The sequence below is a fragment of the Glossina fuscipes genome, unplaced genomic scaffold (genome assembly GCF_014805625.2).
Source record: "Glossina fuscipes isolate IAEA_lab_2018 unplaced genomic scaffold, Yale_Gfus_2 0, whole genome shotgun sequence".
Classification (NCBI taxonomy): Eukaryota; Metazoa; Arthropoda; class Insecta; order Diptera; family Glossinidae; genus Glossina; species Glossina fuscipes.
The window spans coordinates 23923493-23949036 of NW_023998414.1; the positions used below are offsets into that span (position 1 = coordinate 23923493).

A 25544-nucleotide genomic window follows, 5' to 3' on the forward strand; every position below is an offset into this window, starting at 1 on the left:
AACAAAAGAAGAGAAAAAAGCAAAATGAGTGAAATTTATGAAATTTTCTTGTAGTCAAAAATAAAGATCGATTGAATAGTTGAAATTATACTTAAATAGAAGAATAATAAAGTATTAGAAATGCTGCTAGTTATAATTAAAAAGTTAAGAAATGCCATCAAAAGACAAATAGAACAAAAAAGTGTTTTTTGTTTTCGGTCGTGTTGTGTTTCGTAAGAAAACAAAAGTAAGAAAATCATTTTTTGCAAAATTTAGAAATAAACGGTAAGTCACACTTATGACGTCCACTCTCTTTTGCTGTTGTTTAACCTTCAATTCTCACATTTTAACGCATACAAAAAGTTCTTTAGCAAAACAAACTCTATTTTGTTCAAAAAATATACCATCAACTCATCGGCGAGATGCCAAGTTATTGAGAGTGACATTTAATTTGACAGCTATAAATTTCTCTTAGCCTCTTGCACCTTCTTCTTTTTCATTTTTGTTCGTGTTAGCTTTCTTTGACATCCCGACTTGTCCATGTGTTTAATAAATCAGGAAATTCGGACCAGGTATACCTGTTCTTTCGCAGTGGTCGCTAATGGTCGTTGCAGTCGGTCCTTATAGCAATTGTCCGAATGTCTTATAAAAATTAATCGAATAAGTTATGAGATAAATCGAATTAACGTTACCTTCTCAATAAGATACAAATTTAAGCTGTTAAGAGAATATTGTGATAATTGCGCCGAAATGAAATATATTTTCAAAACTCGGATATCTTTTTATATAATTTGCACCTTTTCTCACTTCCTCGTTGGGTGAAAAGAAAGTAAGTGGATCACTTTGACCAGTGGTATCACGAAGGCGGTGCAATATGCCAGCTAATCAATGAAAAATTCCAATTGTTGAGATGAAAGCCCTAGGACTTTTAATCAAAGATCCTGTATATAATATCTTTAAATATATTATTGCGCGTTGTTTTTTTTTTTTTTATTTTTTATTTTTTAAAGATTTTTCAAGTCATTTTAATTTTGTTACTTTTGTTTTCCTATTCATTCGGCATATATGTATGTATGGAATGAGTGAGTATTTAAAGTGTTAATCATGTGCGTAATCATGTGTTTTTGTTAAAACATGCCTTGCATAGGGGGAAATATAAAATAAATTTTTTTTAAAAATTTGTTTGAAAATTTTGAAATTTTTTTTTGGATATTTTTAAACCAATTACACCTGAAACCTACGCGGAGCTTGCGTTGTTGTTGTTCTAGGGTACATATATCGATATCTCGGAGTACTTGTGGCGATAGTGGTCGATGTTGTTTTTCTTGGCCAATACGAATTGCTGATATTCCATTTGGGTTTCATTGTCGTGGGGGGTATAGTATGTATAACATTGTCTGGCGGCCGATCGGTTATGGGCCGCTCTTGAGATCCTCGAACATATTTATCACAATCCTCTTCATCGCTTAAATCATTGCAATGATAGAGACCATCGCATCGAAACCGTAAAGGAACACAAACATTATTGGCGCAACGGAATTTATCGGCCGGACAAGGATTACGTTGATTGGCATTTTCATAGATGTTCGGATGATAAAAAGAATAATCATTGATATCTAATTCATGTATACCGCCCAGTACATTGAAAGACGATGATGACGATGATGATGATGATGATCGCCGAGGAGATAACGAATTGAGAGTTGTATACGAATAGTGATCGTATTTGCGTCTTAGCTCATCATCTTCGTAGTTTCGATTTACATTATTGCCATCTTTTATTTCTATGTATAATAATCAGTGTAATCATACCGCATGCATATCCAGTCGGTTTGAATACAAAAGATTAAGGATGATTTTATGATTCAAAAAAAAATTATTTTTTTTCGATTTAAAATTTTCAGTGCAAAGATGTTTTAGGAGACATGCATTTGTTGTTTTAATTTTGCATTATTATGTTAATAGTATCAGCCAATCAAGACGATGTTGTTGTTGTTTTGTTGTGTCCACAGCCGAGTTTATGATTTTAATTTTTTTTTAAATTTTTAAATATATTTTTTACAGTGTTGTTAATTTGTTGTTTTAATTTTTTATGAACCACAACCATAAAGAGTTTTTTTTTTTTTTTTTTGGTTTTGTTTTGTTTTTGTTTTTGTTTTTTTTTAAATTGTAAAAAACATTTCAAAAAAGAAACGAAAAGAAATTCAAAATCGATTAATATTTTGAAGAAATCAAAATTATACTTTAGATGTGCATAAAAGACAACAAAGCAAAGTAAATTTTAAATTTCATTATTCACAAAATTACCAACACCAAAAGAACACATTTAAAGAAAAATTTCGCACAAAAAATAACAAAAATTAATTAGAATTAATTAGAAAGGAAGAAAGAAAAAAAAAAAAAAAATACTTTGAAATACGTGCAGCTCAACGGGGACCGCGATGTCACAATTATTATTAAACACAACAAGTTACCGTGAGCCGGGTTGCGTTTTTCAAATTAAAATAAAAATATTATTTTTAAATTTTAAGTTTGTTAAAAAGCCAAACGTAAACGAAAATAATAATAAAAAAACCAAAAAAAAAAAACATTTAAAAACATTTTTTACTTTTTTCCCTTTAGTGATTCGTGTTTACTATTGTTGCTCCTTATCATTTTCATATATAATACGGCAAATGCATTAGAATAACATAGGTTATAAGTTAATTGAAAAGTTTGCGCAGCATTACAAGAAGCTGTCATGTGCATAAATAAATCGTTACCGGTTTATTTATGAAAAAAAAAAGAGAACAACCCGTTCATTTCAAGGTAAGCGAAGAAGATGATAATTAATTGAAAGTATTGTTCATCTACCGCCTGCGACATTTTCGAATTTTTCTTACAAAATGTGAGATACGCAAACAATTGATGATGCCATCTATGTAAGCACACATATTTTGGATACCATCATTACATAATATATTTCAGAGAGAAATGTTTGATGAGTGCAGCATCGATGGTCGGACATATTTCACTTCAATGCTACTGACTTATCTTGAACGTGTCTTCTAATATGAATACGAGCGTCGTTGCGCTGATCATTTAATCTATAATTCTTTTCCGCAAATTGTAGTCTTGTAGTTTTACCTTGAATGCTTGACATGATTGCTTAAGTTGCTTTTGAAGTCATCAGATAATCTCCCTGAGAATATTCGATCATTATTGTTAATTGGTTCTCTTAAGTCTCTGATTATCACGTGTTGCGCTTCCTACAACGTGTAGTGCCCATTTCTCATCATTCGTGACAGTTCAACTTCACTTTCTTTCAAGTCAAGCTCAAGTTAATGTAATACTTCGCAGCTGTGACACTTTTTTGGCACAAAATCTGAATGCAATCGAAAGCCATGTTTAGTACACTTTTCACCGGATTACTATGAACTCTCACAGGAATTTTAAAGATAGTAATTGCAAAGTTCGATGGATGCTCAAAAACCGATCTCGACCTATTCAAATGTCTGGTATATGCTTGAAATACTTTCATGCTTTATATGAATTTTAATAGAGTTTCAAAGTGTTGGAACGCATTTCAAAAGGCATGAAATATTTTTTAGCGGCTAAATTTTTCTGTTTTAAAATTAACAATTCCGAAATAGATAGGTAAGTTATTTCGTCGTTTGTTGAAGTTCAACAAGTATCACTGCTAAGTGGATGAATGACAATTGAATAACTTTAGTTGAAACTGTAATTGTGGGGTGGAGTTCCGTGGCCGTCTTAAATGAAAGCTTTGTTCCCGGTTTAAAAGAAAAACTCTACAGTTGACAGTTTCTTGCTTTGGAAGAATGGAAACTCTAGAAAAGATAATTGTCAATCTGAATAGCAACAATAGAACACTAGAGGGATACTATTATCATTATTTTGCGAAAGAGAGAGCCGGCCTGCGCGCTAAAAAGGACAAAGATATAGCGACATAAGTTTTCCGAGCCAGCAAACCTTGAAGCCGATAGGTGAATAAGTAACACAACAATATCATTTTCAATTCAATTCAATTTTGATACACGATAGATTAAGTATGTATGAATGTATGGAACACAGTTCACAATTCAGAATCCTTTACTGAACTGGTTTAAACCTGTCTATCGATCTGATATGTTGATGACATTCGGTAAACTAAGATGTCTTCTGCCGAAGACGAGTTGTCCGTTTTCCAACGCAGAGTATTTTCATATCTTTGAGGACTTTCTCCACTGATATGACCATTAAATCTAGATGAGTTCCGTTAAAAGGAGATTGGATCGGATCATTTTTACGACTGTTCCCAAATATGATTGAGTATTTTGATAAAAATATATAAATATAAAAATAGGTCCATAGCTATATTTAAATATAAAATAGATGGACAAGATTGGTTGGTTTTATGGTTTTCCTTCCCTATAAGCATTCTTATGAAAAGTAAGCCTTTATATGATGAAAAAAAAAAAAAAAAAAAAAAAACAAAGTCAGTTGAGACTGGAGAGTATATTACGGTTGATTGAAAAGTTTTAGCCCGTTTTTTTTAAGACAAGGCCCATCGACAAAGATCATAAAAGTCTTTTCCCAATGGCCGAATGATGGAAATTACGCTCGAGTGTCCATTATATTCATCAGATTGGAAATCGTTCGACTTTTGATTTTTATCAAACCAAATCATTTAACAGTGAATAGAGAGGTAATTTGATGGACTTCCATCAAACTATATCAGCCACGGAATAAATTAAACAGAGTATGGTTAGACAACGTGGTACTATCTTCAGCTTGATAGAAGAATTCTTCTTCTTTTTTTATTTTCAGCAAAGCATAATATTTGTTTTTATGGTATATTTCGCTCCGCGAACTTTTCAATTTGCAATTTATATATAAATATAATGCTTTAGTAAATAATGCGCTTTTTTTTTATGGTAATTTGCTTTTTTGTAACTTTTGAAGTAAGAACTATGTTTACTGCTACCAACACCACGATTAGTCAGTTATTTTACTTAAGTGATTTCTTCGTATTTTCAATTTTGTTTAGTTAAAAAGAATTCTTTTCTCATCACACCTCTTTTTCAAAACCTCTTTCTTTCTAAATTAATTGAGTAGTATTAGCAAAAAGGTGCAATTTTTACTCTCCATTGCCCAGAGTTACTGATATTTAGTGAAATTTTAATTTATTTTCAGGATTAAATTTTTTTTTTTTACTTTTGACTTTGCTCTTCGTTTTATTTCTAAAAATTTTAATATTTTTGAACTAAAGTATTCACAAACTACTCAGGCGGAGGGAATAATTATATTCAGTAAATAAATATTTACACTCTACATCCCTTATGATCTAAGCGTATATCAAGTTGGTGTGGACGTACGCAACACCTACAAGGACTTCAGGTAAGCCCATCTTTTATTATAACGATCGATTAGGAAACACTTTCTGATTTGATTTAAGTGTGTCTGTCCGTCTGTCCGTCTGCTCTTCTTCGTTTCTTATGTTCTACCTATAGACCGTAATTTGTCCGATATTTTAGTGAAACTTGCTACACTGATGTATTTTGTTGCAAAAAACGAACGCTATCGCAAATGACTCAGATCGGACCACTTTCCCGATCACTTCCTATCTAAAGTCTGACTTTGAAAAGTCGTTACGAATAACTGTATTAAGCGAAGTGTTCTAAAGTATTTAGTCGGGAGTTTATTTGTTTTTATTAGCTTAAGTGTCAAGATGATGTGCGTGTGCAAGATTTTAAATGTGGTCATAAAAGGAAGTGCGCAAAGGAAAAATAGACATTATTGAAAGAGAATTCAAGTTTTTCATTCGAAAACTCGCCGATTAAATAAAACTTAAAACTTTCAAAAATATTAAAAACTCCTACAATAAACTATTTCTCTGACTATGTATAAAGATGTAGGCTCTAAGGGTTTTCTGAGGTACAAATTTGCTTCAGTCACTCTGCGTACTGCAGTTGTTGTTTTTTGTTAATATCTTTCAAAAGTTTTTTTTTTTTTTTTTTTTTTTTTTTTTCAATACTTATACATACGTTTAATGACTTTCTCAAATTTATTATGTTTGCTTCAATACAAAAAAAAGAATTACTAAAGAAATGCTTGCTCGTTGGAATAAACATTTAGAAATACGGATCACAGACCCAGAATGGCAGAATGAACAACATTAGGTGAATGAGACGACCGTATTTGATCGCTCATTAAATCTTGGTAATCTTAAAATCGCAAGAATTAAGATACGTCGGCGAACCTTGCAGAGTCTCAAAAAGTACGAAGTCAATCATCTTTGCCGCTAATTTTAGTAATTTGCTTAATATGCATGATCGCTTTTAACGATATATCGAGAATGAAATGCTTTTCGCATATAATTTTCGTTGCGCTTACCTCAAGAAAATCCGAAACTTAAACTCTTAACATGAATGTAATTACAAATGCGGCTTTTCCATTATTCGCTAAGCTGTGTAATACCATCGGCATTTAGCATTACATTGAAAGTTTCACTAAATTGTAAGTATTGTACATTGTATATATGTATGTATGTTCCTGGTTCTTGGTTTTAATTCTAAAAAAAATGTTCATTTTCTTTTTATTATTTTGTTTAGCGAATAGTGGAACATATATATGAGAATATTTGATAAGTATAATGTTGACCCGTTAAAAGAGCTGAGAGACGTTAATGCAAACAATAATACGTTAACAAGTTATGTTCTGATATGTCGGAGATTCGAAAACGTTTATAACCATTGTTCTCAAGTAGACTAAATAACTTAAAAAATTTGAAAAATTTATAAAAATCATCATAAAAAGTAATGGAACGACAAAGTTGACTATCAACGAATAATGATCGGAACAGAAGTTACTCATTAAACTACTATTCCCACTACTATTACATGATTCCATTATAAATTCTCATCTACGTACAACTGTTCCTAATATGTTTGGGTTACCCCGGTCACCTTTTTTTCATAGTTTCACCTAAGCTATATTGGATAAATATTTAAAAAAATAAATCGACAAATAAAAAATGTTTAATAATTCTATTATTACTAATTTGGAAAGTAAAAAAAAATGGCGAGCTAAAATTTAATTTAAATCGAAAGAATCCGTTTGAGTTTGTATTCTATCGATTAATGAACCTTATAAGTTTAAAATTAAGAGAAAACTGCGAGTGATCAAAAAGTTTATACATTTTATTGTTTATTTGATAACAAGTAAAAACACGATAGTCATCGACACCCCGCCATTAAATGCTCCATATCGCCCTATAGTAATTCATATAATGAGGTGGTTGCAAAAATGGTCCAAACTGCACCACTTTAAATAGCGTTCGTTTTCGAATGAAAACGGGCCAGTGCACGCTCTATAAATTGAACACAAGAAAACAAGACGGACAGACACACTTATATGAAATCAGAAAGTGAATCTAAATCGATCTGTGACCCTATCATAAGCGTTTCTGGATGATGCATACATTCGCGCTTATTTAGTATACTTTTATATGATAGGTGGTGTAGAGTATGAAAATTGCCTGAGAATTTGATATTTGTGTGCAAGAAAAACCAAGTTGTTAATCATTAACTTGAAGAGAATTTCTCTATTTAAAACTTTCCTTACGAAAATCTCAATTGAAATGAAAAATTTGTCCGTCAAAATTTTCAATTTATATGCGAATAGAACTTGGAATCACACATATTCATATATATATATATATATATATATATATATGTAGATATTTATATATATATATATTTATATATATATATATTTATATATATGTATCTATGTATGCATACTTATATATATATATATTTATGTTTATTATAACCAACACCCATTTAGACCAACACAATTAGACATATACAGATAGATTGGATATAAACATCGAAAACATCCAGTAGAGCAGCATAGTTTGGCTTTAACTTACCGCAGTCGATTTCATCTGAATAATCAGAACAATCATATATATGATTGCATACCTCACGATAGGGTATGCATTGACCGTTATTGCAACGAAATTCATTAAATTTGCAATAATCATCATTGTCACCGCCTAAGGCGTATTAAGAAATATAAAACATTAGAATGCAAAACATAAAGGTGCAGGAAAGTCATTATATATGTGCAAAGACAGAGAAAGAGAGAAAGAGAGAGAGAGAGAGAGAGAGAGAGAGAGAGAGAGAGAGAGAGAGAGAAAGAGAGATATATATATAGAGAGAGAGAGAGAGCATTCCGTGCATAAAAGGAAGAAAATTATAAAAAATACAAAAATAGAAAAAAAAAAAATTTGCTGTAAATTTTTTTCAAAAAAAACTTTTCATTTCATACAACAACACTATCTACTATATATAATATTATATATAATATTAATGATGCATTGTTTAAATGAATTAATGAAAGCCGTGATTAATCTTGAAAAAATCTTTGCCTTATTGAAAGCGTGCTTCTTAACATGTTACTCATGTCTTTATTTGATTTGATATCAAAAAAATTAAAAAAAAAACAAAATTCATTGCAATTTAATGAATGTACTGATCTCATTTATCTGAGGTGTTTAATTTATTTTATAGAAAATATTAAGCATGCGCATATTTTTTCTTTTTCTTTTCTATAATCAGTAGAAAAAAATTTAAAAAAATGAAAAGCATTATATGCAAACATTTTTTTATATGCAAAAATAAGAAAGAAAAAAAAAAGAAAGAAATGAATAGTAATAATAAATAAAAAATGCAAATGAACACTTAAAAGCATTAGAACGGAAAAGTGAAAAGAACGAAGGGAATCGCACATGTTTTTGCAAATCTGTGATATGCATACCAATTGATCGGTATTCGTGTGATGTGAATGAATGACTGACTGGTTTAACAACCGAAAACATGAAAGGGAATTATATTTCTTTTCTTATCAGATTGGCAATGTGTTGCTGTCGCCTTACTAATGATTTTATTACGTTTCAAAGAAGAAGCTTTGAAGAAGATATGTCGTCTTTTAAGTATGGACTAGCTGAGGACTGAAACGTGTTTTTTAATTTAGATCTCTATAGATAATTCAATGATCAGAAGGGGCTTATCTAAGTAGCATAGATCGGCTTTCAAATCTCTTGACTTTTGTAAAGAGCGACTAGAACAATCTTGTGCATTATATGATGTGTGATGGTCGGAAAGCATAACAGGATTGGTTCAAATCTAACTCTTCTAACTAATCTTAATTGCTGGCCATTGAAATCGATTAAAAGGCAAAACATCCTGTACACAGAATAACTTAGACTGGAAATACATGGGTCAATTTTGCTAAGCTATCATTAGCTGCTATATTTTCCTAACCAGCAGATTGTAGTTAACTCAGCTTTAACATGGAACTGATTTTTTTTTTATTTTTTTTTTTTATACGGAAACTGGTAAAACCGTTCTCACCATAAATAATATATTGATTTTATTATCTCTATACGACTTTGCCTATTCTCACCAATGATAACTTTTTACATGCAAGGGTAAGACAGTTTTTGTCAGACATTAACTTGAAATTGTACTGAAAAATGTATCGGAACGACGTAACCAATTTGAGCAGCAATTATCTCAATCGGACAGTAATAAATGATTGAAAGTTGGCAATAAAAAACCGAGAATGAATGAAAAATTATACAATTCGTAGAATTCTTAATCTGGGCGATGGATATTGGAAATTGTCGTTAAGGGGAGTAAAGATTTGCTACTTATTTAATATAACTTAAAATTCAAATATCAGGTCTCATCTTTATTGTATTTATTATCCTTAGGAGTGTACATCAAATTAAGGGCTAAACTGTACTTCTTCTCGAATAAAGCGTCCAACTATACTTAATATTTTGAAGTGATCTCTTAAGCATAGCTTGGAAAATGTTCTTTGCAGTATAGATCAAAGCTGGACTTATGCACGTAGTGAGCGTTCAAGGTCTGTCTACTCATAAGTTTTAAATTTGTTTTATTTTTATTTCTCTCAAATTTCGAATCGCATTATAATAAGGAAATTGGCCCATGTTTAGAAAAATATATTAGCGTTATTGCAGTTTAGGACTTTAAAAATAGAATCCGATTTCTTCAACTTAATTATTTAAAGCTTTTTATAAATTGTTTACGCATTTTTTATTTAAAACATTTCTGATTTCTCACCATCGCAATTCCTTTCATCGGATATATCTTCGGGACAATCCAAATTGCCATTACATCTCAAACGTTTACTAATGCAAGTGCCATCATCACATTGCCATTTATCGTGTAAGCAGGCTAAAGGACAAATTTTTTTTTGAATTTAAAATAATTATGAAAATGATGAAAAGAAAAATCAAAACACAAACATACGACATCCTTCTTCATCCGAACGATCACCTGGACAGTCGACATGACCGTCACATCGTAGTACTATCGATATACAGGATAAATCACGGCATGTGAATTTGCCCTTTGGGCAAAAATATTTTAATTTCGGAACAACTAATGCGAGAATTTTTTTTTTTTTTTTTTTTTTTTTTAAGCATTAATGAAAATGTTACAAAGAAAGTGTAAAGAGAAGAAGAAAGAGATGAAGTTAGATGAGCAATGAGATATGTTGATTATATATATATATATATATGTATAAATGTATATACATATACTGAGAAAATAAGTAAAAATTATACTTACTACTATCGCAATGTTCCTCGTCATCTCCATCGATGCAATCATTGAAGCCATCACACAATTTCGATTCACTTATACAATTCATACCATCTCTACACTGATATTCAATGCTACTACATTCATCCGCTATTATAACGGCACATAAGCATTTAAGTTAGTTTACATACAAATTTTTGGTTAAAAAAAAAAAAAGAAAAAAATTGTTGTTTTCATGCAATAAGTTTTAGTAGTAGTAGTAGTAGTAGTAGTAGTAGTAGTAGTGGTAGTAATAATACATAGTAATCCGGAGTTTTAAGAAATGCATGTTAGAAAAAAGAAATACAATTAAGAGTAAATTGAGTTGTTTTTTTTTTACGAAAAGCCTTTGCTTACAAAAAATCCTTCTATTTTCATATAAATAATAGAAATTTTGAGAAAATAATTATTAGAAAAACTTACGGCATCTTTCGTCTTCGTCATCTCCATCCGGACAGTCGAGAATACGGTCACAACGTTTACTGCCATCAATGCAATTTCCTGAACGGCATTTAAATTCGGAAGAACTGCACTCTGCAAAATGAAAAAAATATAGAAAAAGAAAATAAAACAAAAGGAAATGTTTAAAAAAGAAGACATAAATAAATTACTTCTTTTCTTTTTTTTTTTTTTACTGCGAAAAGTAGGCTTCACATTATTATTTTTAAAGTTTGCTTCAAAGTATGCCTTAACTGTTGTTGTATTTTGTTTTGTTATTTATCGGGAAAAAAAAAGAAAAAAAAACAAGAACAAGAACAACAAAAATTTATTGTCATGCAAATTTAATCGTTTTCGGTTTTCGCTTGAAAACAAAGTTTTTCCTTTCTTTATAACTGACAATTGCATAGAAATTCCTCTATAAATAAAAAGTAGCAGAAAATTCTTGACTCGATTTGACTTGAGAAGCCGTATCTACCTTTATAAAACTATCATTTCAATGATATCTGCAATGCGCTCATTATGATATCATGTAAAGGAAATTTGCATTTTGCGAATCAGAAAAACTTAAACGAAAGAAATTTTTAAATTTTTAATAAAACTTTTATTTCCTAATGAACGTCATTTATTGGCTAATGAATGTTGCTCATGATGGAATCTGTCTCAGACAACACTAAATGTTCAAGACTTTTGTGTTAAAAAAACAAAAAAAGGAAAAAAAAAAAAAAAACGATTACAAACTTTCTTTTACGGAACAAACAATACAACACTGAACATTAGATATAATGTAAATAAAAAAAGTGGAAAAACATGACGATTTTGTTTAAAATTTAAAATAATATGTTAAGTATCGGACTGGGATTTTTTTTGCCTCTCAAACCCACATTGCCCACGTTCTCGTAGTTCATTTTCAAAATTTTTCTGCCAAAATATGAATGAAAAGTTATTGCTTTAAACAGTTTTGATTATTAATCAGAAGAATGAATGTGCGCTGAATATATCGAGGAGTTGTTGTAAGCGTATTCTGGACGGGCTTTGCAATAGGAATCTAAGCGTCTTCTTGCTGGAAGATTACCTTAAAATGCCTTTTCATCCATTGCAGTCGTTCTTTCTTGAATGCCTCACGCTTTTGCTTCAGCTCGTATCGCTGAGTTAGAGCAACTCATAGTTTATTAAAGCTAATCGCTTTAAGTGGGGATGTTAAGTGCATTCGTTTCATTGTCATTGTCCTGAATGCTATTCACACTCATAACATGTGCTGTACTAACTGAACATCACCTAACACGACTCCTTCCGCTCAAAGGGGTGAAGTTAAGTCGTCCGCTTTTGTTGGATTTTGCTAACGCAGAACTTGATTTGTTGCCTGCGGAAATTCATATCATTTCCAAGATTCTAGATTCTAGGAGAAAGTCAGTCATTAATACCTAGTTGTTCGAACAACAAACAAACTACTATATGGTACACCTATTAAGTAGCAATGCAGTCAGCAAAGACGATCACGTATAGGAGAATATTTGCTATGGAAGGAAATTCCCAAGTCCAAGATTATCTTAAGTGAGGAAGAGTTTTACATTTTGAAACTGGCATAAGCAAAGTCGTGTTTTACAAGAGGAAATTTGGATTTTTTAAATTCCGATTAACAATGGCTTCGAGTAAAATTTTATTTCTAGCATTTGCATTTCTTTTCACAGTTAACATAAGACAAAACTATACTGCCATGAGCCTAATTAATATGAAAACACAAAAAGAACGCAGCTTGATTCAAGTCATCCCAACAATCTAACACAAAACTTGGTCTTTGATGCAAACAAAATTTTATGAATTGGCTTTAAAAGAAGAAGCAAGAGGAAAGTCTTATTCGGATCTTTTGGCCAAAAATTTGATGCTAAAGTTCGTGCACATAGAACATAAATAATTGAAGAAACTAATTCCACCAAGACGAAGCTCGAATACACAACAGCTTTCTTAACCAGCCGTACAATGAGAAATTTGTAGTAAGAGTTCTTCGAACATCGACAACGTTTACAAATTTGTGCAGTTGTTGAAGGGTTCTATAAATTCTCATGGGGACTTGTTGAGAGAGAGGTGCATTCACACTAAATATATGACTAAAAGATTCGTTGCATTTCGAAAATGAAAAATGTGACTTTTTATTTCTCATTCTGAGTTGTGTTTGAAAGAAACAAAAAAAAAAAAATGTATCCATCAAAATGTATTTTGCGCGTTTAGAATAGGCTCAGCGAAACTCTCCATCTACCATCTCTTGAATTAGTCCCGCTTACATTGAACCGATAAAGACATGGTTTTTATTTACTTGAGGTCTATATCTACATCGATCTTAAACACTTTATTGTCTTACTGAGATAAAACTAAGGAAAAAAATTATAATGTTTCCAATATGTAATCCTGTTCAGAGAGAGAGAAAGAGAGAGAGAGAGAGAGGTAGAGGCCAGCAAAACTTGCTTTATATAAACAAAACCGTAATGTACGCGCTTAAATGGTGTTTGAATATTTAGAGTTCAACAAGTTCTTTATTCTGATTGTACTTTTTTGCTGAGCGTATGCTCATATTGTCATAGTATTTGCAACTACGAGAAGGAAGCTTCAAAGATTCTATATAGTATATGTATTTTTGACAAGCATGAAATCCTGCACCGACTAAGCCATGTCGGTCCGTCTGTGTGTGTGTATATGTATCAACATGTTGTTGACACTCTTCTAGTAGCTAAAATGAAAATATCGAATTCAAATTTGATGGGAACCTTTGAAGCTTGTGCATCTTGGAAGGCACTGAAAATTGGCTATATTGGTACGAGCACATGCTCGCACTTAAACGTAAACTGTAGGTAATTCTGGGTGTCAAATAGAAGGACTTGGAAAGTAGATTTCCAGAACATACGTGTGCTAGTTCCAAATTAAATACTGCAGACGTCACCAAGCAGTGAATTAACTCTTTCATAACAACACCATCGATATGGATATCCCATAACACGACTTGAAGAATAGAATGCGACAAGCTAAGTATGTTAATTCTGAATTAATTATGGTAGACGTGCCGATAGAGCGAATGAAGTTTTCCTCGCAATTAGTTATATTTTACCCATCTCAGTTACTTTTTGCAACCATAGGTAAATAGAAGCATGCGGCGCTAAAGATTTCCATCGTGATGGGTTTGTGAGATTCGGCTCAAGCCGAATATAACTTTCTAACTTGTTAATTTGTGTTCTTTTTGTTTAAATTAAAGCCTTTACTTTTTTTCTTAACTATAATGTACGTAGCAGATTGCTCCTTAGTTGTATACGTATATATTGCATTTGTTTGTTCGTTTATTTTAACGAAAAATCAACATGTCTGAAAAGTGAAAGAAATAAGTAAAGCTGCTCTGTAAGATTTCTGCTTCACAATAACGAAAGGACGAGAAACTGCTGAAAAGCAATTTAAATGATTTTAATGTGTAAATAAAATATTAGATAACGTGAGAGACGTGTATAGTGAAATCGTTAAACTAAAATAAAAATATATATCATAGAATTTTTTCTTATTTATTTATTTTTTTTTTTTTAAAGGGAACATTTGGTCAGAGCTTTAATGTATTGATTAAATTTTAATAAGTTATACTTATTGAAGATAGAAAAAAAAAAAAAAATGTATTTCATTTAAAACAAATGCATATCTTTAAGATGTTTATTGAGTTTACAAACATAGCATAACTTGTGGGTTTTTAATTATTTACACAAGTACGTTGCCCAAATCATGTCGTCTTATTAAATTTTTAAAGCTCTGCTTTAATAAAAGAAGGACGAAATGCAGCAAAAATAAATACGAAATTAATATCATACAAGAGCACAACATGTATCTGCTTGAATATTGAGCGTATGTATGCTAAGCACGAGTATGCGACAACATTAGCTCATGGGAGTTCAGAAGTTGTACAAGGGCTTTATGTTGCCTAAACATGTAGAGGGTTGAAGAGAAACTTTTACGTTTGCTATTAGGTAAGTAAGGTAAGGGTTAACTTTATAAATAAACCCGAGGTGGCAGAGGTTTTTCATTGTCTTCTAATGAACTCAAATAGTCGAAGTTAACAGTTAAGCACAGAGAGTTTAGCAATCATAAAACGCACACATCAGTCTCTCGCTAAATCCAATACGACATAAGGCTCGGGACATTTACGAGTTTGTTGTTTCATTGAGAAGGTCAATTGGTTTAAACATCGTCGAATTCGTTAGGTGTTCGTTAGATTAGCTTTTCATTCCTGCACAAAAAAATCAAAGTTATTGCGATTTTCAATTCTAACAGGCTATCAGTTTTATGAGGCATATGCTGAAGGTCAAGGTTTCATTTTTTGAATTGAAAGCAAGTGAGAAAATCTGAAAGAATTGAAATTTCTATTGGAAGAGAAACACGTCGAAAGTTTACACAAATATAGTTTTGGATGACTTCTTATTTTATTATTTCTTTTGTTAGATGGAGAACGGAGGATTTCTAAGATTTTTGTAAGGGTTTAATAGGAAAGGAATAATCTATCTAATATAAGTATGGGTTGTAAAACTTCTTGTAACGCTTCAAGAATGATACCTACGCCGATAAAACAATTAAAACACTTCAGAGATTCATCTATACTTAACAAATATTTCAATATTCAGATAGGCATTCCTTTCCGACAGATTCTTTCTTCAGGTTTTATTTTATGATCCACTGCTTGCACAGCAGATTTCATTGTATTAAATCAAGTACGAGATTTTAATGCGTTAAAGTTCTTTAGTATCGTCGTTAAGTTTCTTCCCTCCGCAAGACTTCAATTTCTTTTATAACTCTACAACTGAGTAACTACAGCTCCTTCTTTCCAAGATTTCATTATAATGAATAATTTGAACCGCTTGATATTTCATGAAAACAAATTCAAACAAAAAATTAAATAAAATGATTCCAGAAAGTGTCTATAAAACATGCTTCGATGATTGAATTAGGCATTGCTGTAAGCATAATACTTCAGATCGACCGCTTTCCGTCAAAAATGTTTATAAAAACATTTTGTAATTATAATGTGAGATGGCATTTTTACAATTTCCGGCAATCTTTCCATAAAATATACATCATATTTTTAATTTGTATTCTCTGAATTTGTATTCTCGGAAGTAGGCATGAGAGAACCCATAAGGTATGTGTCAAGACAATGTATTTTTTACAGTATATCATATAACATATGTAATACATAACATACAATATATATGATTTATAATGTATATTGGTATCCATATTTTACAAGGCCAGTGTAGAAAATTTGAGGCGAACCCGTGTCTGCGCACTTAGTCTTAGCGAAATTAATCTTAATTGTTTGGAGTGGTAACGGGTGTCAAAGATTCGTTGCAAGGTGAATAAAACTTTACTTGTTTTACTTTACCTTTTTTTTTTGTTCATGAAGCCTTAACATAGGCAAAGGATTTTTGAAGAGAATAATTTAAGAAATATTACGAACGCCAGTATTTTGTAAAGAATGTGAAGGCTTCTTTTAAGGCAGAAGACTCATTTTTATTATTATTATTTATTGTAGAATAATTTTCATTCGTAAAAAAAATTATATCTATTGTTGAAAGAAGAATAAAATAAAAAAAATTGAATAAATTTCCTTGCAATTATAATTTCACCCTTATTAGGTTTTGCCATTATAAACATTCTAAATATATAGAGGATTCTATCGCTCAAAGTACGACCTAAACAAAAAGCAAAACCAAAAAAAAAGAAAAAATAATTGGCGCATGCTATTCAACTACCTCCTGTTACTAGTGTTCATTACTTGATATATACAACGACAGCGCTTTCGTTGTGCATACACAACAATCAAAACTTGAATATTGAATCTATATTTCGCATGTCCGTGAAAACTTTAAACTCCTTTCCGCGTGCATTTGCATTCGCTAGGTGTTTTACTATATCGACTGTGCTCCTATTCGAAAGGCCTTCAAAGAGAGCTAGCACTTCCGGTGCATTTTTTATTTAAAGGCAAAAGAGATATATGTGATTATTATTTTTTTTTCCTTTAAAAAGATAAAATCTGTCTCACTATTGCCTCTCATTGGCGCTGAGATGTTAACGCATTTAAGCATAAGACAACGTACATCTTAGTGGTTAAGACATTTTTTGTTTTCTTTTGGAGAGACGTTTGTTTAGTTCAAAAAATTTGACACACTTGAAAATGGAACTTGTATTAGGTGAACAGTAAGGACAGTAGATGTAAACAAAACGGAAGGAAATGAAATTATTTGTTTGCTTGTTTGCTTCTCTCTACACTTTTTCGATTTTTTCATTTCTTATTTGTTTGTAACACGGCAAAGTATACAAAGTTATTCTAATACACGAAACTGACATTAGTTCAGCTAATAAAAATCATACTCATGTTAACTGTTTTACAGTGATTAAAACGGGAAAAAAAATATATTTGTAATAATTAAAAGAAGATTCTTCGTGGTATCTTGCCCCCGAATAGTCACGCAATTATTATTACTATTATAACTCAACATTGTTTTGTTGTTAAAGACAAAACATGCAAATATTAAATAATTTTGTTGTCATGTCATTGCAAAAAGGAACAAAAAAAAAAAAAAATAAATAAATAAATAAATAAATAAAAATAAAAAAACAAGTTAAACTAAAAGGCAAAGTTTTTTAAATAAACTATTTTTTCACCGTTATTATAAATGATTTCTTCTGCTTCTTCACAACAACAAATGAAATATAGATATATATATATATATATATATATATAGATTTTTGATGAAATTGAATTTCAAATATGCCTTTTGCTTGTTGTTAATTGCTTTGCTTCGCTGCATAGTTTAAGGAGGCATTATTTTAAAAGTGCTTTAAAACTCTTTACAATTAATTGCAATATATTTTATATGCATAAGTTAATTATTCATAATGAGTTTCTTTAATAAGCAACAGTTAGTTATTAAAAGTATTATAATTCGCATGTAAGTGACATTGATTTCATTTATTGACAATAACATGAATTTAAAAATAACTAATATGAAAAGAACACGCAAAGCATCTATTTATCTTCATATGCAAAACGAACATGAGCGAATGATAAATGGTTCACATATTTTCCCATTGAATCGATCATTATAATGCTTGCAATTTGCTATCGAAATCTGATGACATATTTTATGTTATTGTATTTTAATGATTTACAAACGATATAAATTTGAGTAATAGAATTAACTCAACTAATTAATATTATGATTTAAAAGACTATATATAATGTTTGCATTTGATTGACAAAATTCTTTACCTAAATACAGTCTACTATGATAAGTACTAAACGATGATAATCACCAAAACAATTTACATCTTATGCCTGACAATTGTAAATAGTTTTTGCAGATTTTATAAATACATACATACAGTTGGTCAACGGAGATTCTAGTATGCGGTTAACTAAATAAACGTATTTTGTAAGTTAAATTAACGAATTGTGCCGTTAGGCGGTTTCTTTGTGACTTTAACAATCGCAAGCTCTGCCTTAGAAAGCAAATTAAACTTAACTGATGTCATTTTAATTAATGACCTCAGATTAAGTTTCGAAATGAGTTTGATTCGCTCACATAAAATACCCGCAATAAGTAAATATCTATCGGTTTACAATCTATAGTATGTATTGATCTAAAACTTGGTACATATACACATGTAGGCAGAAATATAGGTGTGAGGTATATTTTCCAGTTCTATGCCACAGAAATTGAAAAGGGTAGCTTCCCCGTCCAAACTTAATACCGTGAATTCCACGTGAACTAGTTAGTGCAATTACAAGTTGAAGATTTTTATTTTGCTCTTAAATTATAGTAAAGCGAACTCGCTCCAAGTCGTCTAGAGCAATTAACAATGAAATTAGCAAACTTCTATTATCCCGAATTATTCGTCGGTGGTTGTTAGGTGCAAATTTACCAGGAAGTATAGCTCGGAAAATTCTTTCGCTCAGAAAAATTAATTTGCTTTAGCTCATGAAGGCTTAACATGTAGAGAAATAAACTTTGTGAGTTCAAAAAGGATTACGATCCATAATATCAAAATATTTTGTATGTATATTGATTCGGCCTTATAGGCAACAAAAAGCCATTCGTCCCCGAGTACATGCTAAGGTAAGAGTTTGCAGTTTAAAAATAACTACGTTTTAAACACCAAAGCAGCCTAATCTTTGTTAATTAATTTACTTATTATTAACACATTAACATTTGCTAAAAGTTTCATGTCGTTAGTTGTTTTAATTTATAATTTAAAGCGATTTTTGTGGTTACTAAAAAATTGTTATGAGTAAATTTTGAAAATGCAAAAATTGATTGAAGAAAAAAAGCTTGTACCAAAATTTATTTCAACAAGTAAAAAAATTATAGTGAGCCATTCGACACAATAAAATACCCTATACTATCCTAGATTTATTCATATAAAGACTTTTCAAAATAAGTGGACGAAAAACTGTTTCGATGCGAACAAATTTCAAATTTCAAGAACGTCCCAGAAATTGCGACCTGTATGTTGAACACAAGAAAATATGGTAGACAGGCGGACAGACAGGATCACTTTCAAGAATCGGTTGATATAATAAAAATATGGATCTCTCTTAAGCCCTCGTGGGCGTTGAATACATAATATATTCAGGCGACGTGGGGTATAAAACTAGAAATGGAAATAATCCAACATTTGAGATTTTATTGGAAGAAGACATTAAATAGAATAGGAAAAATGCTGGAAGACACAGCATATATGGAAAAACTATGTTTATTAGCAAAATTCAAGAATCAAGAATCTTGTGCTCAATAATCCTGGATTAAATAATGCAGACATCATCGATGTGATTTTGTTTTCGTTCAAGGCAATGGAATTTTTTGGGAAAAATTGGTCCGCACCATACAACAAACATTTCAATATTTTCAACTATCACAAAAAAAACCGTCTAATCTATAAACAACTAAAGTGATAGGTAAATTCTGTCACCTGTCAGTCTAATAAAGAAAGTTTACGTGGAATTGTACGTGTGCGTGTCCTTTTTCTTATTACTATTGATTTTTTTTTTTCAAATAAAAATTCGCCGAATTTTTTAAAAGACAGTGTCATAAAATTCTTAATAAATTTTTATTGAATAATGAAGAAGTCTTGCCGACTGCGTAAAGTCGAAAAATTAATATGCGAAATAAGCATTTTTTGTCCTTTCAAAATTTAACAAAGCAATCACAATGAAATCGAAAATTAGATCTATATTTTAAATACCTTTACAAAATTATGTATAAAATTGTCTAAAATTTTTTTATCATATGGTATTTTTTTTCATGCTAACTTGTTTAACTCATCAGCTATTCAGTAAAACGAGCAACAATAACAACATTTACAACATAGACATCATCATCATTATTATCATAATCATAATCATAATCATCATCATCATCATCATAATCAGTGTTATACTTCATCAACCTTATTACTGTATAAACAGAAAAATCCCTTGTGTTCCCCTTTAGGTGTTTTACTTCCAGTCTTTCTTTTGATTTATGCATATACTGTTCTGTTAAGCTTATCTAATGACTCATTTAGAAAAGCTGCACTTTTAACAGTCTCTCGTATTCTGTTTTCTCCATTTTCGCCGGTTTTTATCCTGTCGTTGTTCTAATATATACCATAGACAGTCAGTCAGTCAATGTGTAAGCATTGTCACCATGAGTTTTTTTTTTTTTTGCTTTTTTTTTTTCCATTCTGTTATAAATGCATATTCATGAGTTTCGTGTTAAGTTGTCATTTTATGATTGTTGTCATATTGTTATGGGGTCGTAGTAGTGGTTTGATATTTGTTAAGGATGAGCTATCGTAGTGGCTTAGTTAATAAATTGTAAGTTGTGTGCATGAGTTTTGTTTGTCAACTGAAATTGTCAAATAACTTGACACGTTTTTGCTTCTGCTATTACTAAAAACTTTAAAGATTAAAAGGCATAAGAAATTGCTGCCTATTATTGAGGAAGTCTCGCTTTTATTTATTGCTTATTATTAGGAGATTTGTGAAATTATAAAATTTAATATAGTTATAGTGTTGTAGTACAGAATTTCATTAGAAGTCGAATTTTTGGGCGAATTAATGTTTAAAAGAAAAAAAATTAAAAAAAAAAAAATTGTTTCTCTGTACAGGAAACACACATGTTAAGCGCTGTCTAAAAGGATTGATTCATAACCAATTGAAATTTCTAAAGGAAATTAAGCAGACAGTAGTTATTTTAGAATTAGAGAAAATCTTACTTACATTTTTGTTTAATAAAAAGAAAAACAAGAATTATTTCGCTTAATTTCTGCGTTGTTACGTTTTCAATATTTTAATCTTTCTTTTCTTTCCCCTTTTTTTTTTTTAATGTTTACTCATAAAAAATTACTAATGGTGTTGCCTTTTTCTTGCTTTCACTTAGCGCTTTTTTTTTTTTTTTTTGTTCTCTCGTTAACGTTAATGTTATTATTATAATGTTGTAATGAAGTGGTTTAACAAAATTTAAAAGTACAAACGAGAGATTTATAGTTGAAAGTTTATGCGAACATCATCTATAGAAACGTATTATGAAATAATTGCATACCTTAGGGTGTTGCGCTAACCACAAAAAAATGCTGCATTCTTTAAGATACTTAAGAAGCAAACTTACAAAACTAAATGGTTTAAGTGATTAAAGGATTTTTCCTTTTAACAAATTTTTATACATTAATTTATTTTGTTGACTCATTTAATCATTAGAATAGTAAATAAAAAAAAAAAAAAAAAAAAAAATGATTGTGTTTGCGTTTTCTAAAGTTTGCTGTAAGTTTTATTATATCTTGAAAAAACAACATACGTCTGACCTTCAAGGACACAATTGAAGTTATTTGGAAAATGAAGTTCATACAAAAATCTATTATATGGCTGAAAAAGTTGTAATAGTGGAGGGCGGGCGGATGGGTTATTGAACTTTGATTTTTAATTTAATTTAAGATCATGTACGATATAACTTTTGTTTATTTACTCCATTCTATAATACGCAAGCATTCTACAGCGTATTTCTCCGTGTTATCCAAGGGTTAGAAAAGTAAGATTTGTCTTCTGTGCTCGTTTCATACGGCTTATGTATGGCTCTTTGTTATGCACGTAAACGTCATTATCGTTTCGTTTAATGAACAATTGAAATGAATTGTAATATTTGAATTTGAGGAAAACATTACCTAATGTTCCCATTTGCGCTCTGCTCAAAAACTTAACCTATCCGCCATTAATTTGCCGCATACTTTGTGACAAATTAGCATAATTTTGCTGCCTGCAACATGCAGTTTCAGCACAGTCACACAAAGAATGACAGAAACAATTGTGATGTTTAAGGCGGAATTCGGTTAGGGGGCCCCTATTCACGGCATATTTTACAAGTGAAAATTGGTTCTTTATCTCAATCGTAAGTTCAGGGTGTTTTTTTTTTTTTCAGCACAATTCCAAAAAGCATTTGTCTTAGATTTTAAGTGAACTCTATTGAATCGAGAACGAGCCATTTCTAGATTTCGAAACTAGACATGACTTTTTGAAGTCAACTTTACATTATTATACGACTTCCGGGGAGAGTAAAACAATTGGTGGTCGATCCGACAAAAGTCCGGACTATAAGGTGGATGAATCATAACTTCTCTGCCTGCCCTACCGATTACTTCTGAACGCATTACCTTGATTGCGCGCTTTAGTCAACTTAATTGTTCAAGTAAAAAGTGGATTTAATGCTCTAACTGGATTAAAGCTGCTTATGATGAGGGACTCTAGTCCAAATCCATAAGGGAATGATTCAAAGCTATATCTTAGCCAATGTATAATTCGTAACGAAGTTAATTAAATGACATGAGAAGTTAATCGATTTAATCAACGAATAGCCGACCAGATCACCACGAGGTCTGAATATCCAAAATACAAAAATGGCAACCAGCAAGCTACGTTCACGTTTCTGACTTCGGTTAAGTGTTTGTCACCGCGAACAATACGAGTTTTTTGCAAAAGTCTATATAGCGTTGTAATTCGATTTTTGTCAAAACTTTATTTAACACGCTCTAAAGTATAGCCGGATAGAGTTGATATTTTACAAGTTAAGCGAAAGAAATTGCAGCGAACGCTTCCTTCGATCTCTTATTTATATATTGTTCAGTAGACAAACCGATCAATAGATATACGAGGAAAGGTAAATGTCATGTCATATCTCTGCATAATGTCGCCCGATTTGCTTTTCTGTTACAAATTGATTAACAAAATTAGTATACACACGTTCCGTTATGTTGATGTACATTAAAAAAAGACGACAAGCAAATAGATGTGGAAAAAAGAAAAAAGGAAAACAAAATGTATTTACCATCGCTTTACATACAAACAAATTCGATGTTACCGCAAACTAATTCGATTTGACATCGATTAAACTTTGTGTACCCAAGTACTTCCTTTCCATAATCTTTCCGTTCATACTTTCCTTCTCTCTCTCTCTCTCTCTTTTTCTCTGATTTTCTGACTTCTTTACGTTCCCTGACGTTTTGTTCTTCTATGTAAAAGTCGAGTAAAGTCAAACGTTTAAGCAAAGAAAATGATGGAAATATTTTTCTTGTAAATTGTTTGCTTAACTTAATAAAAACACAACAATAAAAACATCAATCACAAATGCTTAAACATACACATTAACCCATCCATGCACACATGAACGTGTATATAGTAAGCAAGAGTAAAAAGCAACAAGCAGTAAATTCGAGGCAAGTCAAGTGTGTGCAGACAATGTTAAGGTATTTCGTCGTTTTATTTCATTTGCAGGTAGTAAACAATAAAAACTGTTGTAAACGCTTTTATGTTCAAGGGCTAACGTAACATGTTGACAGCAAAGCTTAAACATATTAATATGAATACACATATACAATCGCATACACGTAAGGATATAAAACTTTGGTTGAAAAGAACTAAAAGTATTATCTTTGATTTTAATACTACGGCCGGTTACGTTTTGTACTCGTTTAAGGTTTTTAACTGTTTGAAAAACTGTATAGATATAAAATTCCCCAAACTCTTTCTTTCTCTATCTCTCTCTCTCTCACTCTCTCTCTCTCTCTTTCTTTCGCTCGCAGTCTCACTCTATTATGTGTGGTATGTTTATCGTTATTGTTTGGCTAATCATGGTCGAGTATGTGTAAATGTTATGTTTTCCGGGTAACCCCTTAACAAACTGTTAATGAGCCCAGTATGCATATTTTTTGTATTCTCCTTTCTATTTTCGAAAACAATTTTCATTTGGATATGTTGTCCTGTGTGCTGTTGCCGGATGGAATGTTTAGACTTATTACGCTACTATTTTAGGCGGTTATCGTTTGGTGTCTGGCACCAAATGACATCGTATGTCTTTTACTTTTCGCCCTTTCGAATCTATGCTATAGCATAACCATGTCGCCCCCCTTATCTTCTTAACTGTTATGTTTTGATTACAATTTACTTGCAAGAACAATAGTCGTAAAGAATTTATGTATGTATGTTTCCGCTTTAAGGAAAGAATTTATAATTTTTGTGTTAATTTGTTTATTCATTCTCTTCGTTTAGTTTCTGGCGACATGTATCTTGTTTAGATTGTAATTGTGTTGATTTTAGAGTTGTGTTATATTTAACAGTTTTTATAAAGGGTTTGTAAAGGATTTCAATACGCATAAGCATTTGCTTTGCTTCTGTGTGCGTATGTATGAATACGTTTCTATATATTATATATATATATATATATATATATATATTTTCAGTTTTATGTATGCACATGCAACTGTATACGTAGGTACGTGGGTTATATGCATGTGTATATGCATACTTGCTTGAGAAAATTTGCTTGCAAAACCGCAACTACAAAAACAGAACTACGAAACCACAAAATGGTTGCGCGACTAAACTGCAAAATGATGTAGTTTTGTAGCTGAAGCCTTGCAGGCGTGATTTTGTAGTTGCAGTTTTGCATTCGTAGCTTTGCAGCAGTGGTTTTGTGATTGTGGTTTTGCGGCTATGGTTTTGTCGCTAAGTTATTTCACAGTTTTGCAGTTACAGCATTTTTGTTGTCGTTGTTGACGTTGTTGTTGTTGATTTGTCGTTGCTTTAGCGTTCTCGTTATCGTCGTCGGTGTCGCTTCTGTTCTCGTTATTGTCGTTGTTGTTGTGAAATTTTACTTATTATCGTCGTTGTGATTTTGTACAACGATTATTTTTTGGCTTTGTAGTTGTACTTTTGTCATTGCTCCTGTCGTTATAGTTGTCGTCTTCGCCGTTCTTGTAACAATTTCGTTGTTGTCGTCGTTGTAGGTTTGCCGTTGTTGTTACTGTCCTCGTTATTATCGGCGTCGTCGTTGTTGCCATCGTTGTTGTGCTTATTGCATATACATATATTTATGTATATTCTGAGTTTACGTCGTACTGTGGAGGCGTGTATTTTGACGG

General features: G+C 31.1%; 1 protein-coding gene across 28 annotated transcripts in view; it reads right to left on the reverse strand.

Annotated features, from left to right (window-relative positions):
* Positions 1–25544, reverse strand: part of LOC119640798 (basement membrane-specific heparan sulfate proteoglycan core protein) — a 205498-nt gene that overhangs the window by 45444 nt on the left and 134510 nt on the right. For 17 of the 28 annotated variants that reach the window (XR_005247742.1, XM_038039037.1, XM_038039089.1 and 14 more), the window contains 4 exons: positions 11058–11168; positions 10623–10745; positions 7892–8017; positions 1221–1763 (listed from right to left, as the gene is read on the reverse strand). Coding sequence is in view for 27 of the 28 variants with exons in the window: in XM_038039037.1 (XP_037894965.1) it covers positions 1221–1763; positions 7892–8017; positions 10623–10745; positions 11058–11168 (903 nt within the window). In the remaining variant the exon portion in view is untranslated. Of the gene's footprint in view, positions 1–1220; positions 1764–7891; positions 8018–10112; positions 10227–10301; positions 10434–10622; positions 10746–11057; positions 11169–25544 lie in introns of all 28 variants that reach the window. The other 11 variants (XM_038039148.1, XM_038039204.1, XM_038039229.1 and 8 more) reach the window with 6 other exon arrangements.